The sequence below is a fragment of the Psittacula echo genome (genome assembly GCF_963264785.1).
Source record: "Psittacula echo genome assembly, chromosome: Z".
Lineage (NCBI taxonomy): Eukaryota > Metazoa > Chordata > Aves > Psittaciformes > Psittacidae > Psittacula > Psittacula echo.
Genome location: NC_137742.1, coordinates 105,488,840 through 105,504,831, shown reverse-complemented (window position 1 = coordinate 105,504,831; position 15,992 = coordinate 105,488,840). Strand labels below are relative to the sequence as shown.

The 15,992-nt window shown below is 48.6% G+C and overlaps 1 protein-coding gene across 2 annotated transcripts in view; it reads right to left on the bottom strand.

Annotated features, from left to right (window-relative positions):
• ZFHX3 (zinc finger homeobox 3) overlaps positions 1-15,992 on the bottom strand; it is a 171,312-nt gene that overhangs the window by 29,534 nt on the left and 125,786 nt on the right. For both annotated transcript variants that reach the window (XM_080637309.1, XM_080637310.1), the window contains one exon: positions 3,331-3,438. In XM_080637309.1, the coding sequence (XP_080493435.1) occupies positions 3,331-3,438 (108 nt within the window). The remainder of the gene's footprint in view (positions 1-3,330; positions 3,439-15,992) is intronic.

Genomic DNA, 15,992 nt, shown 5'->3' with positions numbered 1-15,992 from the left:
CAGTCAAACAGCCCGGACACATCACTGCTGGCCCTGGGCAGAGGGAGCCTGGGACACACTTGACATGTCCTCAGAGGTCTTACAGTCTTTAAGAAAGGGGAAGCAACAACCACCCAGTGCACAGTCAAGAAACTGAGGCACAAAAGGTGAATAAATTGCTATGGACCATAATGATCACACTGCAGCATGATGAACAGAAACAGGTCAATCCACCTCCACTTCAACACACTATTTATTGACTTTAGGCCCGCACTTCTTTGTCTCCTGTCTCCCACTTGTATGGAATTGCGGGGCACCTCCAAATGCCAGCCAGTCTACGCAAAGCAGGATAAGCTATGCCTACTTCATTCCTGACAGCAGCTCATCTCATTGCACCTTCCTGAAAGATCTCTGAGGACCCTTCCCAGAAAATCTACTCCAACGATTCACAAGCTGTACCAGGAGATTTTTTTTTCAATTTATTACCTAACCTCAAGCTTTCTCCCTTCAATGTAAGCCCCTTGCTTCTTCTTGTCTATATCCTGAACACGAAGAACAAATAATTTCTTACTTTCAGAAGTATTTTATGCACAAGGAGACTTATCTTGCCCTCCCCTTTGGTCTTCTCTTTCTCGGCCAAACAAGCCCATTAATTCCATGTTCTCCTCACAGCTGATGCTATGCAGACCACGCTCTGTTCTGGGTCATTCTTCCTGTTTGGGCTTTCTGAAGTCGTTCCTCAACTTTCTTGAGACCCCAAGCTCAGAAATGGACAGCTTTCCAGTGCTGAAGAAATGCACCTACCACACAATATTTTCACCTACACCACAATGCCTATGCTTTGTTTTCAGACTGTCCTGAAAAATAGAGTCAAAAGTCTTCCTAAAAAAAATAAAATAAAAAACTGCAAGATACTGACTGCAAAGAGAACTCTTCACACAGAAGGAAATTGGGTCGTGTTGACATGATTTGTTCTTGACAAATCCGTGACGACTGTTCCTCATCTCATTATCTTCCTGTCAGTACTTACAAACAGTTGTTTGGTCAATTCCCAAGGAAATCTGGGGCAATCGGAGCTGGCAGGTGTGTGGTTCCCCAGCTATGCAGTAGATAAGCTCCATCCCTGGCCCCTCATGGGACCTCCCATGTTCTCTGTGAATTCACCAGAGGCAGCAGCTGACAGGTCTGAGGACGCTTCAGTCGCTTTCCCAGAGCACCCAGGTATGAAGCAGCAGGTCACTGATGTGACAACACTCAGCTTAACTAAAGACTCTGCAGCCTGTTCCTTCTCAGCTGGGGGACAAGCTTTCCATGCAGCACTACTGACATGGGCTGCTCTGGCCTCTCATGCACTCCTCTGTGAGCATGAATACAAAGGCTTTCTGCTCTTCAGTGCTCTTGACACTGTGGTTGATCGCCTTCCTGCTCCTCTGAGCTGCAGACCAGCTCTTTTCTTGCAGTCTCCTCTTACAGCCAGGGAGTGCTGTCCTGGTGCTGCCTGTTCCCTCCCTGCTTACATCTCAATTTGTACCATGGCATTTTGATATTCCTGTACATGCAGACACTGCTCTTCTGTGGTTGTCATGAATAACCTGACCTAGTTTCCACTCCTTTCCATGTCTGAGGTCCAGAAGGCAACACAGCCATGTTCCCCAAGGGACCTCAAAAGCATAAGTAATACAAGACCAATGTGTGGTACCTGCTTTGCTGTACATAAACATGGGTAACATTTTTTTTTTTGCTTTAAAATTCAGGGTAATGTTACATGATTGAAAGCAGAACCTGAATTCAACAACTTCACATGCACACATCTTGCTCAGACTGTACTCTTCAGCCTTGCAATAGCTTTGGACAAGGCTTGTCCAGAACTCTGTGGGCTTATGTACGTAGTCTGCATATTCCTTTGTGTGCTTTCCTTTGAAGACCTGATGAAGCTGTCCATTTCTTATCTGTTGTTTGACTGACAAACACCAAAAATGGGTTAGGAATGTCCCTGGCAGGATGAAGAAGTAACACCATCTAGACAGTAAAGGGTATAAAAAGGTCCTTTGTTCTTTCCTATGTGTTTCAATATATAAAAATAAATATATTCTCACATGGATCAGCTTTTGGAAGTGCTTCAGGATTCGGCAAAGGGCCCTACTTATCCTTACTTAGCATTTGCGGGGAGTGACTTAAGAGCAATCTCAGCGAGTGCAGTCTAGACTGAAAACAGGAGCTTCACTAAGCATTAAAGCAGAGCTTGCTTTCTTCACCAGTTTGGACACATTTTCCAATTGACTGAGATTGAGATAGGTTGAGATTAAAACTGTGTTGAGGTGAAAGACCACATTTCATCCTTCTGAAGACTGCGCTAGCCAAAATACCTCTTTGGCTGTGGCTCACCAAGAGGCAACCACAAACATGTTAGGAGATGGCTGCCTGGAAGAAGGGTCCCTGTGCTGACTGTGAGACGCATCACACCAAGCAGCCAGGTCTGCAAACCGCCTGGGCTACTGTGCAGGAATGGGGCGTCAGAACTGTTCCATCCTGGGGCGAAGAAAATGGGGACTGGCTCCAGCACCCAACGCTGAAGCAGTCAGCAAGTGCCAGCTGAGGGGAACAGCCCTCTCCACAGGACAATTTTCAGCTGCTCTCTGCTGAAAGGCAAGGAATATTTAAAAGTTTCCTCCCGCTCACCTCTGCAAGATACCAACCATCCTCTGGCAAAGACAGATACCCAATACCTTTGTAATTAACCCAACTAAGGATTTTGCAGAGAGAAACCTTTCAGACTCCACCTCAACAATGTCAGTTTCAAGGCACCTCTACAGTTCCTGTTTCAAGATGTCATGGCTCCAGCAGAACATGAGCAGTTAATAGACCACAGACACAGGGTCTACCTCTCTGCACTGCCTTTCTGCGTCAAAATCTTGCTACCAGAGGCAGGACTGTGATGAAAAAGCAGGCTAAGAGTCTCTCAAGTCTTGACAACACAGGGTAGAGTTTCATGATAACGCGTAATCCAACCTAGGTGCTGGCTGCTGCCAGAAAGGGCCATCCTCTTCTCCCTCCTCCCCTCCCAGCTGCTGATCCCACTGCCCGGGTCAGGTCTGGCACCATCAAGTACAGGGAAGCTCCAACCCACTGCCACAGCACAAGCCCAGGGCTGTGAGGGGGGACATATAACTATCCACCAAGTTGGTGGTTGCACCATTTTGTGTGAATGTGTCATGAAATACACCCAGAGATTTCATAACACTTGTGTCAGGCTGATAGTGCTGCGTGGCACACACACTGAAGGAAAGACTTTTGCAGACTGAGGCTCTTCCCACCTTCATTTCCCGGATTTAAAGAGTGGCCAAAACCCACCTGTCCATTTACTCTGGTCCTTGTCCCCTCCACCCTCTTGGTCCTTGGCAGGCTCTTCAGCATCACCAGATGTTTCATTGGGCCCTTCCGCATCTTCAATGGATTCTTCTGCAACAAGAGAAGCAGAAAGTGTAACATAAAAATGGAAGTCAAAACAGAAGAGCAAATAACTGCCATTGAGCAACAGCCAATGTTTAATCAGAAGTGTTGAGTGGTAGTTATCAATGTCACCCAGCGCTCTGCCAACGCTCCCTGCTAGCTGGTCAAGAAACTACAGCGGAAAAAGGTGAGAGATGAAGACCCACTTCTGCCACTTACAGCTACAGCAGTGTTATGTACAGTAAAACATTTGCTCAATATGAGAAGGTTCTACCAACTATGTCATGGATTAGAGAAGTATCAAAAACCGACCAGAGCTTCCAGAACCTTCAGCCTCAGCTGCCTTCTTCACACTCATCTCAAGATGTCTGGACTGAATGGCACTGTGTGGTACTGACCCTGGTCACTGAGACCCCCAAGTTCACCACAAAAACACCACCGCTCACTTCTGCTCAGGCCAAGCAAGGAGCAGCACTCTGTCCTTCAGACACGGCTCTGACATAAGGCACGGGAGGAAGCTGCTGCAGGTCTTGTTTTCATCCCAGTCATGGGAAGAGTTTGAGCACATGGGCAGCATCACACAGGTGCAAAACCATGAAGGGGAAAAAACACTCAGTGACGCACTGAAGGTTTAGAACAAAACACAAAGCGCTACTGCCCCACCATTAACCAGAGCACCCGTGTGCCGAGGCACAGAGCGTGTCGACACAGCGTGGGCTGCTCCTCACCACATGGGATACTGGGAGTGGGGTGGCTGCAGCTGCCAGACCTTGTACACCAGGGTCCAACACTGCATTATCATCAAATATCTTGGGTATTTATGAACAGTGCAGCAGCTCGACAGCTACCACATAATTGATGGGGGCTACATCAGCATTGGGAAGAAGGGTACTTTTAAGCCATTATATCATCTTTTAGCAGGAGAGTTTATAATTTTAACTTGCATTATCTGGTCATGGTAAATCCCAGGCTATACTGAGGTTTTATTTGAACTACCTAACCAGTTAAAGCACCACCCTCAGCCTCATCCTAACAAAGACAGGACTAGAAATCAGGATTAAAAATGTGTATTCGGAGATTGCAGATGCTCAGCAGTGCCCTTTGAGAATATGACAACCTAAATCAGGGAGGAACTTGTAAAAGCACCCAGAGACCAGCACTGACATTAAGTGGAAGACTGTAATTTATACTCTACCTCTCTTTCACTCTTCTAAAAGCTGGAAGCTGTTGAGAGCTGCAGGGATCCCCATGGTCTTCTTCTGGGAAAGCAGGACCCCAGGGTGAGAAGTGCAGTGGGTGGCATCGCTATGCAAAGGCACAAATTGCTGCTGCAGGGGTGATATGAGTGTCTGCCTTGTGAGACCAGGGCTCAGGTTTGCTCAGAGAAGGGCTGTGAAAGCAGCAGCTGCATTTCCATTTCAGAAATTAAAATTCCAGTATTTTTAATTCCACTGTAGGGAAAAACCCAACAAACTGCTCAACCTGACCTAACCCAGCCCAACCCAACTCAACCCAGCCCAACCACCTTGGCCGGGCTGGGGAGCAGGCACTGCTCTGGGCTGGGTATGGCCTCCTCCTGTCCCTCATCCCCCCCAAACAACAAAGGGTGCCCGGCACGGCAGCACTCCCGGCTGTGACCCGGAGGTGTCAGCACTGGCATGGGAGGAAGAGGAAGGGTGAGCCAGCGGCCGCTCAGACGCTGTCTGGGCTCTAACCTGAGCATGTGGAAATAATACACATCTTCAAGTGCACTGTCTGGTTTGAGGGGAATAAAATAGGACATTCATAAGCAGTTACACCATCTGTCTTTATACCATCATCATCATCAACGGAAAAAACAGCTCTTTAAAATGGATGAAAGCCCAGCCTGACAGTAACGGGAAAAATGTGAGCTATGAATACCAATAACGGCAGAAAATGATTAAAAAACAAGGCTACAAACAGCAAACGCTCCTGCCCACAGCCCCTCCTGCTCGCAGGCACAGCTCAGCCCTCCACAGCCCCTCGCACCGAGCGGCCACTGTGCCACGAGCCAGGACATGGCTTCCTACTGAAGACAAGATCTGCCTCCCAGGCTCCAACACCTCTTTGCTGGGCTGCAAAAAGCCAAAAAGCATCTGCGTGCTTCAAACCTCCTCCTCTTCTCTCTGCTCTGAGTTGATTGCTTCTGACGAGTGTTTCTGTTAAAGCGAGCAGCGCACAAGACACATCTGCCCAGGGAGGCTCTGAATCAGCTGGGAAAGGTCCCTATGTGCCTCCTTGCTCCCAGAGCCTTTGCTGAGGACAATCCTCCTCTCTGCAGCACACCCTGGGCCCTGGAGATGCAGTGCCTGGCACCATGAACCAAGGAAGGAGAAGCCTTAACTCCTAGGTGCCTCATTTGGAAGGCTGGGTGCAGCTCTGCTCATTGCACTCAGCCCAACTTAAGCCATCAGTGCTCAGGCTGACCCCAGGGATGGTCAGGAGAGCATCCTCAGCCACACCACAGCTCAGCTGGCCATGTGCACTACAAAGGGCTTTGAAATGCAGAGAACCAGTCTCCAGCAGACTGGATGCAGGGCTCAAGTGTGTGATCTGACCCAGCTTCTAACAGTGAGATCCTCCGATACTGAAAACAAAATGCAGAAGGATTCCTGTTCCAGAGGATCTACACCCATGCTCCCTGATGACAGCTCTGCAGTGGCAGCTCCAAATGCGCTGGCAGGTCTGGGTAGCAAACACATGCATGAGTGTTACCCAACTGTCATCCCCTGGTATTTCCTGGGGGCACCCTTCTGAAAGTCTGAGGCCAGCTTCACATCTGGTAGGGAAAGGTCTGCTTTTCTCCTCAATGAACTGCACATGCAACAAAGAGCTCTTGAGCTTCCCTTTTAATTGCCTGCAAGTCCCAGTGTTGAGATGTTCCCATCCTGCAGCCCAGAGCTGACCACCAGCTTCCTTACCATCCCCAGCACCCAGAGGACGGACCTGCAGCTGGTGTGGAGACCACCTCATGGCCAGCTCCCAGAGGCTGAACAAGGCTGTGGTCAGCAAGATGTAGGCAATTTATTTACAAACCACCGTGACCCTTTTGTGACTGACCATACCTCCTTGAGACTGTACACACTACTAGGACACATTCACCTAACCGCTTGACTGTATTTTACTTAAGAAGATGGATAAAATCACCAGTCCATTTGTAGTTCAATAGTTCTCAGCTTAAACTCGTGCATCCTAACAAGTGTCCCTGTTGGGGCTGATATCCAAAGGGCGAGAAGTCCCTGCAGCATGCTGGCAGTTAATGTGAGTCTCTGCCAGTCAAGGACTACAACCAGGAATTTCAAGAGACTGTAGCGGGGAGGCTGAACCTGGAGGTGTGGAGCTCTGCCATAGGAAATGGCTTGTAAGAGGACATGGGTTTGACTTCCAACCTGGGAACCTTAGTAAGGGGCTCTGGAAGGCCAGAGATGCTACTGCAGGTGTCAGACTGTTGTCTTTGGTTTCCAGAAACTCCAGCTTCACAGCTCATGAAGGATAAATGGACTCCATCCTCTGAAGGGAGCTCACCAGGGGAGGTGCAAGAGCTGCTGCTGTGAGAGTTGCATGGGGGAGATCATGTCCCATTGAAATACAAACAACACAACCTACACACAGGCCCCTGTGCCTGAGTGCCATCCACGAGGCCATAATGCTTTATGAATAAATTTCCTTAAAGGAATTTTCCAGCTGCTGGGGTTGAGGTCAATACCAAAAGCAAGCAAGTGTAACTGGGCAAAGGAGCTTGTTCTTACATTGTACCAAATCTGCTCCATGCAAAATTCTACAAAGACTCTGTTCTTCCTTCATGAATAAATAATTTTAGACAGTGGTATTTCCTTTTAATTTAAAATTAAACCATTCACTAGGGAAGGGTGAGGGGGGAAGGGGAATAAGAGTCTGGAAAATCATGGGTACTGACATCTGGAGATGCCAGGGAATCTCTGACTCAGTTATATACTGAAAATGTGCCAAATCCCCACCAGACCACGCTACTGCAATGCTGCCACTTTCAAAGCCCAGGAAGTTTGAGGGTTGAAGAAATCTGCAAACCTCAATTGGATCCAGGCCAGCTTGAACAGCCCACGACCTCTCATCTCTCCTTCTCTCAGATGGATTTTCCTTCATAAACCCAGCTCTCTCATCCAAAGGGATAAGGGGCATTTCAGAGGTGGCGGAAATGTAGGGATGGAAGGGAAAGAGCGTGCGCTGCCTCTCCACCCTCCGGCAGGCTCAAGAGCTGAGAAACATTAGCTGTCATGAACCACAATCAAATCAGGTTTGAAATATTTAGCAGTGGCGTGGAAAATGCGGTGCTGCAGCTCTGACAGGCGAGATGTGCAGACACCCATTTTCCATTATAATGGAAATATCAAGCCTGTTCTGAATATGTATAACCTAGAAAAATGTATTGATTTTTCATTCGGCATTAAAAAAATGAAATACCCTGCAGCTGTCAAAAGCCTTTTGTTAAAAGCTCATCTTTCCTGGAATGAGGTTTACCAGAAACAAGTTTTAATTGTACACAGGGTCTCTCCTTTGAAACAGAAAGAATGCCTTATGCTCCCCTTTTCAGGATAAGTAGTTAAGAAAGCCCACAGACAGACAGGATTGAGACCTGGGTGACTAGAGCAAGCTGACGCTGTCAGGGGAGGTGACAGCCTGTGTGCAGTTGGCTGCACATGCACAGACACGCGTGTGGCACTGCCAGGAGCTGCTGCTGGCAAGGGGCTGCATTGTGCTGGCGCCTGGTCACAGCACTGCGCCGTGGCCCACCCTGTTGCACAAGTTCAACTGCTCCAAACAGCTTTGAATATGAAGTCCCAGGGCCCTGGGAGGAGATGTGCTGTGGGCTGGGTCCTTGTGGGAGCAGGGGGTCTTCAGGTGGTCCACAGGGGTTTGATGCCTTCCTAGGCCCTGGGAAACCCACAAGGAGCTCAAACTGCTGGTGATGGTTGTTGAGGGCTCCAGTTGCACAGCCAGGGGCAGGTTCTTGCTGGGGGCACACAGAGCTTCCCAAGCCAGAGGAGCAAACACTGGTTTGTCTTTTGTGTTTTTCTGCCCACCTGCATTTCAAAACACTCACCTTGGGAGGGCTGTGCTTAGCTCACAGGGCTGTGGTAAACAGCCACATGTGCTGCTGAAGCTGGTGGTGACCCACTACAGAACAGAGCGAAGGCAAACCCTGCCACTGCCCTTCAGCCTCCTGAAATCTGGGAGAGAGCACAGCCTTGAACGGGTCTGTGGGAGAAGCTGGCCTGGGTCAGGACACATAGCAGCACCCTGGACACAATTCCACTGTTTGTTTGTGGTCAGCCCAACAGAAAAATAAATGTTTCCCACCTCTCCCTGCCTTGCATGTGAAGATGCGACAATCCATCCACATGGTAATGTAGGTAAATCCGTGTTCAGAGGTTTCTTGCCATCTTGTACTTCTTACCCACCTCGAGCTTGGCTGGATCTCCTAAGGTAACCTTGGCTACTAGGCAGTCTCTGCCCTTGCAGTTCAGATGCAGGATGCATGTATATCCACAAATTCAGTCTGTCTGTGCTCATTCTGACTGGTTTATTCTACATGGACTTGTTTATTCCTATTGTTTTCCTGAACGGAAAAGCAGTGAACAGAAAGCACGAGGCAGAGGTTGTAAGAGTAAAAACACAGAGCTCCACCCCTGATGCAAAAGCAGGTGAATGAGTCCTATCATCTGACAAAAGGCTGCAGAAAAACAGTAATAATCCTACATGTACCTTCGATTAATGGCACCTATGTCCACGCTGGCCCTGTTTCAGAGCACAGGCAGAGAGTATCTATGCTGCTTTTGCTGACAAAAAAGAAAATACTGCCTATGAATGTGTCCCCAGCTGATAAAGCCATCCTCAGTTGCCTATCTTCTCAAGGCAAAGCTTATCTGGCTTTTGTGCAGTTAACTATAAAGGCCAGTGTTCAGATAAATAAAACAAGAAATTCAAGAGCAGAAGAACTGTTTGTGAACTTTTAGCTTCTATTTCTTTGTTTTCTCATCCAAAGAAAAACCTCAGAATTTCTGGCCAGTTTCCCTGAACAGATCTGAAACTCCTCCAACAGCATCCTGGTCTCTGGTTATCTCTCAAACAAGCTTCTTGCCCCACAGAAGTGAGATGACCCTCTGCCAGATGTTAGCATCTCTTCTTCTTTAATGCAAATCCTTTTCCTAACACAGATGTTATTTTTGCAGTTGCTCCTCAGTGTCAGTTCCTCAGGCATGTCTCCAGAGGCTCAGCAGCACCACGGCCATCCCTAGAGATAACTCTGAAGGATGCTGGTGCCTCCACACAAAGAGACATGAGTCCAAGAACCCCTTCCCTGAGTCAGCACTGACTGCTCCCTGTCCCTGGGAACAAGCCTGTCTATTTTTTTGTAAACTGGGGTAAATTTTAAGTCAGCGGAACCCAACAGGGATTTGCCCCCTTGAATTTCAGCAGGACCAGAAAGGTTGCTGCTATTTTCACACACAAAATGAAAGAAAAAAGGCAAATTCCTTGAGCATTTTTGTAGTGGAGCGTGATGTGATTGTGTTGTCATTTATGGGAAATAATCGCAAGCCCATCTCTCCCTTTCCCCCCATTTTCCAGTCCAAATAACCATGAAAAATTACACTTCAATGTCAGGAGGACAACAAAGGAGGGGCTTTCTCCTGCGGCTTGACGGCTTTTTAGTCTCCCCTTCTTTGGACAAAACCTACCTTCAATTCTAGTTCATTTTAAACGTGATCTAATAAATGCATCTTGACAAGTTCCTTTCTTTTTCTCCTTTTAAACAGTATTTTGCACAGTTTAACCTAGCTCCAAACTGGAATCAGCTGGAAAGGAGACTCATGCAAGAACACAAACACAGATCGAACTACAAAACAAAGAAAACGCGTCTCCAGATTCAGGTCTGTGGGGAGAGGACCCAAGTCCACCACTAAACCATGTCCCTAAAGACCACATCTCCCTGTCTCTTACATACCTCCAGGGATGATGACTCCACCACTGCCCTGGGCAGCCTACTCCAACACTTGACAACACTTTCAGTGAAGAAATCTTTCCTAATCTCCAGTCTAATCCTCCCCTGGTGCAAGTTCAGGCCATTTCCTCTTGTCCTATCACTTGTTATTTGCAAGCAGATACCAGCCCCACCTTGCTGCAACCTGCTCTTGGAGAGCTGCACAGAGTGGCAAGAGGTTGCCAGCGTCACTGATCTGCTCCAGGCTCCCCACGCGGTGCAGCATCACCTGGGCCAGGCTTGGGCGCACTGGGAAGCGGCTTCAGTGACCTGTGGAACCATGTGGACACAAATGCGGGGTTCAGAGAGGCCTGGGTGCTGCAAGATGTTCATGTTCCACCACTCAGAAAATGCACTGGTGCTGCACATCTGCACATCCTCAGCTACGTGAGCAGAGCAAGGTGTTCAAAGGAAGAGCTGCTTTGTGCTCAGGGTGAATAAGCTCACTCCAGAAAAGCTTTTTAGATTCACACCCCCGCCCCAGTGCTAAAGCCAGGCTGAAGTTGAAGCTAACTTCAGCAACTCTGGGAAAAGGCACATCTTGAGAACACTGTAACTATAACAAAAATGAGCTATAATTAATTCATACTTAGCCATAAGGGTTGGATATGTACAGGGGTGCTCCCAACAGCCTTAGCTCTGCTGTGTAACATCATCATAAACCGTACTTAAATCAAACACTGAAATGTCCCTTTTCTGGCCAAGTTGCTTTTAATATACAACTCCTACAACGCCTACTCTGTTCTCACTCTCCATGGTATCACTCCAAGGAAAAGTTAATTAATGTGTTGCTGACCCTCTTTCTCCCCCTCCCCACATGCCTCCCAACCCAGCATGTCTGGAGTTCTTTCAAGCTTAGCTAAAAACTTAGAAAAGCCATAATTGTAGTGCCCTGGTTTAGGGACAGTTAAAGTATTCTTGGAGCACGCTACACCATCAGGTCCTGACGCAGATGAAGGAGGCCAAGGGAGAGCGGTGAGCCTGTTCTGGCAGCAGGGGAGCTTGACCAGCCGGCAGCTTGTGGCTGTGGCGTGGGGCCTGCAGCAACTCGACGCTCCCTATCCCTGGTGATGAGGGCAGGTTTTTGTCATAAAGAAAGGGAGAAGATGATCAGTGGTTCTAAGCAAATGTCTGTAAGAACTGTTCACACATGGGGTGAGTCCAAACAGGTCTGATGAGTGAGGTCTGGTCCGTTCATTCTTAACTAGATTGCAGTAATGTCAGTGGTGGTGTCATGTCGCCAGGCTCTTCCTGGAGCTTACTTCTAGGAACTAACAGTATGTATGAACATGGGAAATCATAAATGGCAATAAATAATATGCATAATAAAAAATAAAAGAGGATCAGCCCAGGGAGTGAGTCTGCCCATGAGGCAAAGCAAGGTGTGAAAGAGGTTTTAGCAGGGCTGCTTGGACCACCAGAATCAGGGAGTGACTTTGGTCTGAAAAGGGGTGACTTTGTGCTGAAGCACAGAACCACAGAATGGTTTGGGTTGCAAAGGACCTTAAAGATCATTCAGTTCTAACCCCCTGCCATGGGCAGGGATGCCTCACACAAGACCATGTCAACCAAGGCTCTGTCCAGTCTGGCCTTGAACACTGCCAGGGATGGAGCAGATGAAGCAGAAGAGAAGTGCTGCTGTGCTGCAGAGGTTGGACATGCAGCCTGCGGTGGCACTCAAAGATATTTCTGCAGACAGCCTTTCAGGCTTTTAAGAATAATGAGGCGCACCCCCTAGGACCTCTGGAAGGACAGAGCAGACACACCTAGCAGGTATCTGCCAGCGGGCAGATGTAGACAGAGACTACACTCACTCCAGCCAGCTGATGGCTTCTTGACACTTTGGTCATCAAAGCGCATTACCTCCACAGGTTAACCAGACATAAAAAGGAGCCTGATACAAAGTTGCAATACCAAAGCATCTTGGTGTGAACAGCCATGGTGTCGTCCCTCTGCTGAAGGTCAGAGGCCATGGCAGCAAGGCAGCCCCACAAACACAAAGCTCTTTCAACTCTGTCAGTCAACAGCACATGCGCGATCCATCCTCTCCATGCCTCCCCTGCTTCACTGGCCTCTACATGAGCTCCAGTTGAGCCACAGCTCTCTGACACCAAACACAGCTTGGGCTGGTGTGGAAGAAGGAGTAGATAACATTCACAGCAAACACCTGCTGATAAGAAAAAGCAGCAGAGACCCAGAAAACTCACAGCTCTACAGCTCTGGAGCCATCCTTGAGGACACACCTGAGAATTCCCACATCACCCACCACGGTAGAGATGGCCATGTCCTGAGCTGCCCCTTCCCCGGGTTTGGGTTAGTGGCACTGGCAGAATGTCAGTAATTGTGTTTCCCTTTGTACTAACAAGCTTTCAGCAGCAGAAGATTTCAGCTTCCTGGAGCCAACAGGCCCTTTTTCTCCACCTCTCTTGGCTTCAAGTAATTGAAAGCGACTGCAGTTTCAGCCCTGACTCTACGGTATTCAGCTGCACCAGGGAGGTCAAGGAATGTCAAGTGAAGCCTTTCCCTTCACCTCCTCACCACCGGCTCTGCGTTATCAGTGGCAGCCGCTCCGCAGCCCGGAGGAACGGGCAAAACGACAGGGGCTGCTAAGAGCCATGGGAATGGGAACTGGAACACAGCCTCCCGCAGCAGGGAGGGAGCGAGGGCTTCCCATTGCGTCCCTGCACCACATTCAACTGCAGAGTGCTGCTGAACCCTCCACCGGTTTTATTTCCTCTTAACTTGAAATAGGAGATAGGCTCCTTTTCAAAGAAACTGAGTATTCATCCTTTCAGGTTTTTGGGGTTTTTTTTAAGTGGTTTTTTTTATTTTCTTTTTTTTTTCAGCAAGGCAAAACTCTGTCCTCTGTGATGCCCATGTCTCTTGCGATGCATCTGGGAAGGACCTTTCACTTGCCACCAAATCTTAGGTAGAGATGGAGGGTGCTGAACAGCTGCTCTAACTCCCAACTGATGCGGAGAGGATTAAGGAAAAGGGAAGAGCACAGAGAGGCTCCCAAGAAGCTACTGAACGTACTCATGGCTCACAAGCTGCTTGGCCGGCAGCTCAGCATTTTGGCAGCACCGGGCTGGTAATGGCTGGTGTGTGGGGAGGACACCCTGGGCCACCCCTGAGTGGCTGCAGCTCCCTGCTCAGCTCTCTCAGGTGCTGACGGGGGTGCTGGCGGTGCTTCAGGAATTCAGAACGCGCCTAAACACGACCACAGCAAATGCAGGTGCAGCTCCAGCACCGGCCTGTGATAAGAATTTATTTCTCTCAATTACGAGCTCTTGTCCCCAGTCTCAGTTCATCAGTGCGGCACGGCTGAGTCAATGGAAGCTTAGTAATGCTCCCATTGCATGCACAGCGGCTGCCTGCAGTAACAGCTCTGGGGAGTGGATTCCCAGCCTTCCCACCCCTCCACTCCTGAACTGTGGGCCACACAGGGTTTAAGGCCAGTTCCAACACAAGCTCCCTGCGAGGTCTGAGGCTTTACCTCCACTCCACACAACTGGCACATGTGCTCCAAGCGGGCAGCACCCATTCATATCCATACGCTTTATCTCCACTGCCCATGCACATCCCTCATTAACAGAAGGCTTCCCACGGTGCTTTATGTATTTTCAGATGAAGTTTTTGGCTTATTTATTGGAGCTTGATCTCAAATATCTGTTTCCTTCAACCCAAGACCATTCAGAAATAACCTGTGAAGGTAGCAAGTAGACAGAGAATGAATCTAAATATCACCCTCAAAAATCAAATACAGGGCAAGAACACCAGAAAAAAAGATCACTGATAAGATCTCTTCAGGAGTCCTCAATAAAATAACTACTTCGCTCTTGGAAACCCATATTCAAAACAAGCAAAACAGGCTGCACATCACAGGAGAGGAGAATGGAGGGATAAAGTCAAGCATGGCTGTAAGCCCCCCTGGCCCATGTGCAGCTTCGCCCCTACTTTGGGATGTCTCTGGGCTTCAGTTTGGTTTAAATAAACAAATAAGCAAAAGCACTTCCCCTGCTCCCATTCCACAGTGAACCATAGGACGAGGCTGTTAACTCGCTGCTGCGACTCCGTTCTGGCACTGCTGGCGTGCTGCCACCACCACAGAGCAGCTCCCGAACTTCCCAAGCATTAACCTCTCCCGGAGAGCAGTGTGGGGGGATGTTCTCCCACTGCAGCCTGCTCAAGAGCATTATTGATCCAACACACACTTGGTGCCTTCAAAGTTGTTTATGATCAATATGCAAATTGCCCATGGCATTGATCTGGTATTAATTTTCAATTAGGAAACCCACAGGGGGTCTCCCAGGGTCAATATCTAACAACACGAGGTAACTCCACAGCCCAGCAGCAGGACTGATGCTGCCCAGTGCCTCTGGGGCTGCTCCTGCACCCCCTGCCCTGATCCCTCTGGATGCCCCAGGCACTGCAGTCTCCTAGAGAGCAACCAGTGCTCCAGAGCCCCCAAGGCCCCCAGTCCACCCACAGCTCACAGGGGCATGTCCCCCCAGCCACAGGTATTTTGCTTCCTTGCACGCAGGGAGCCAGCAAGCTGCTTAAGGCAACCCCACTGCAATTGGTTTTAGACATCAGCCTTCAACATACAGCGTTCTTAGCACTAATGCTGTTATTGATATGGATGGTATGGATAAAGCGCAATGCAGCAGTGGGCACAACACCTCCTGCAAGCTGGACAGAAGAGTTCCAGATCTAGGTGGAACACAGAAGCAGCTTTCCAATGGTGCAGAGCAGGGAACCAAGCACTGCATTCTGCCCTCTGAACACCAGCTCTATAAGCCTGCACATCTTCGAAATACATGCTAGAAGTGGAAAAGATCCTCGCATGTGCTCCATCAGATCAAATAAAAGAGAAAGAAATCACTGAAATTGACTCATAAATCTAGAGAAATGTGTCCCTTTCCAGCAAAAGGGACCCACGCCATCGGCCACCTGCCCAACTTCCTCCTTGTTTGGGTGGCCCAGAGGGAGCTCAGGGTTGCACCGGGAGGTGATGCCCTCGCTATAGCGGGTGGCCAGTCTGCGCACACCCGCACTCTGCCACTCACTGTGCTAACCAGCACATTAGCTACCCAGGCTAATTGGTTTATGGATAACATTAATTACCATGTTGCTCATTAATGGATGAAATCTTTATTGGTTCCATTGATCAGCGGGACTTGTTAGCCAGCCTCCTAACCAATGGCGGATGTAACAAGCTCTCTTATTGGCATATCAATTAATGCAATCAATTTCTGGCCAGCGGCTGCCATTCGCTTCCCTGCTTGTTAGACTGTGGAAGACAGAGTCATGTCAAGTAAGCATTTATTTAAAGGGTTTCTAATTCTTCTTGAGCTGACTTCCCAGCAGGCTTTCTGCCACACAAGGGTTTTCTGCCTCCAGAGACCGTCCCTTTTCCTCTCATTGCAGAATCAAATCTATAACAGTCACTGCAAACTAAGTAATTTCTGTAAAAATATTTGAGTTACACAAGTAGGACAGCCAGAGGTATCAGGTTAAGAAG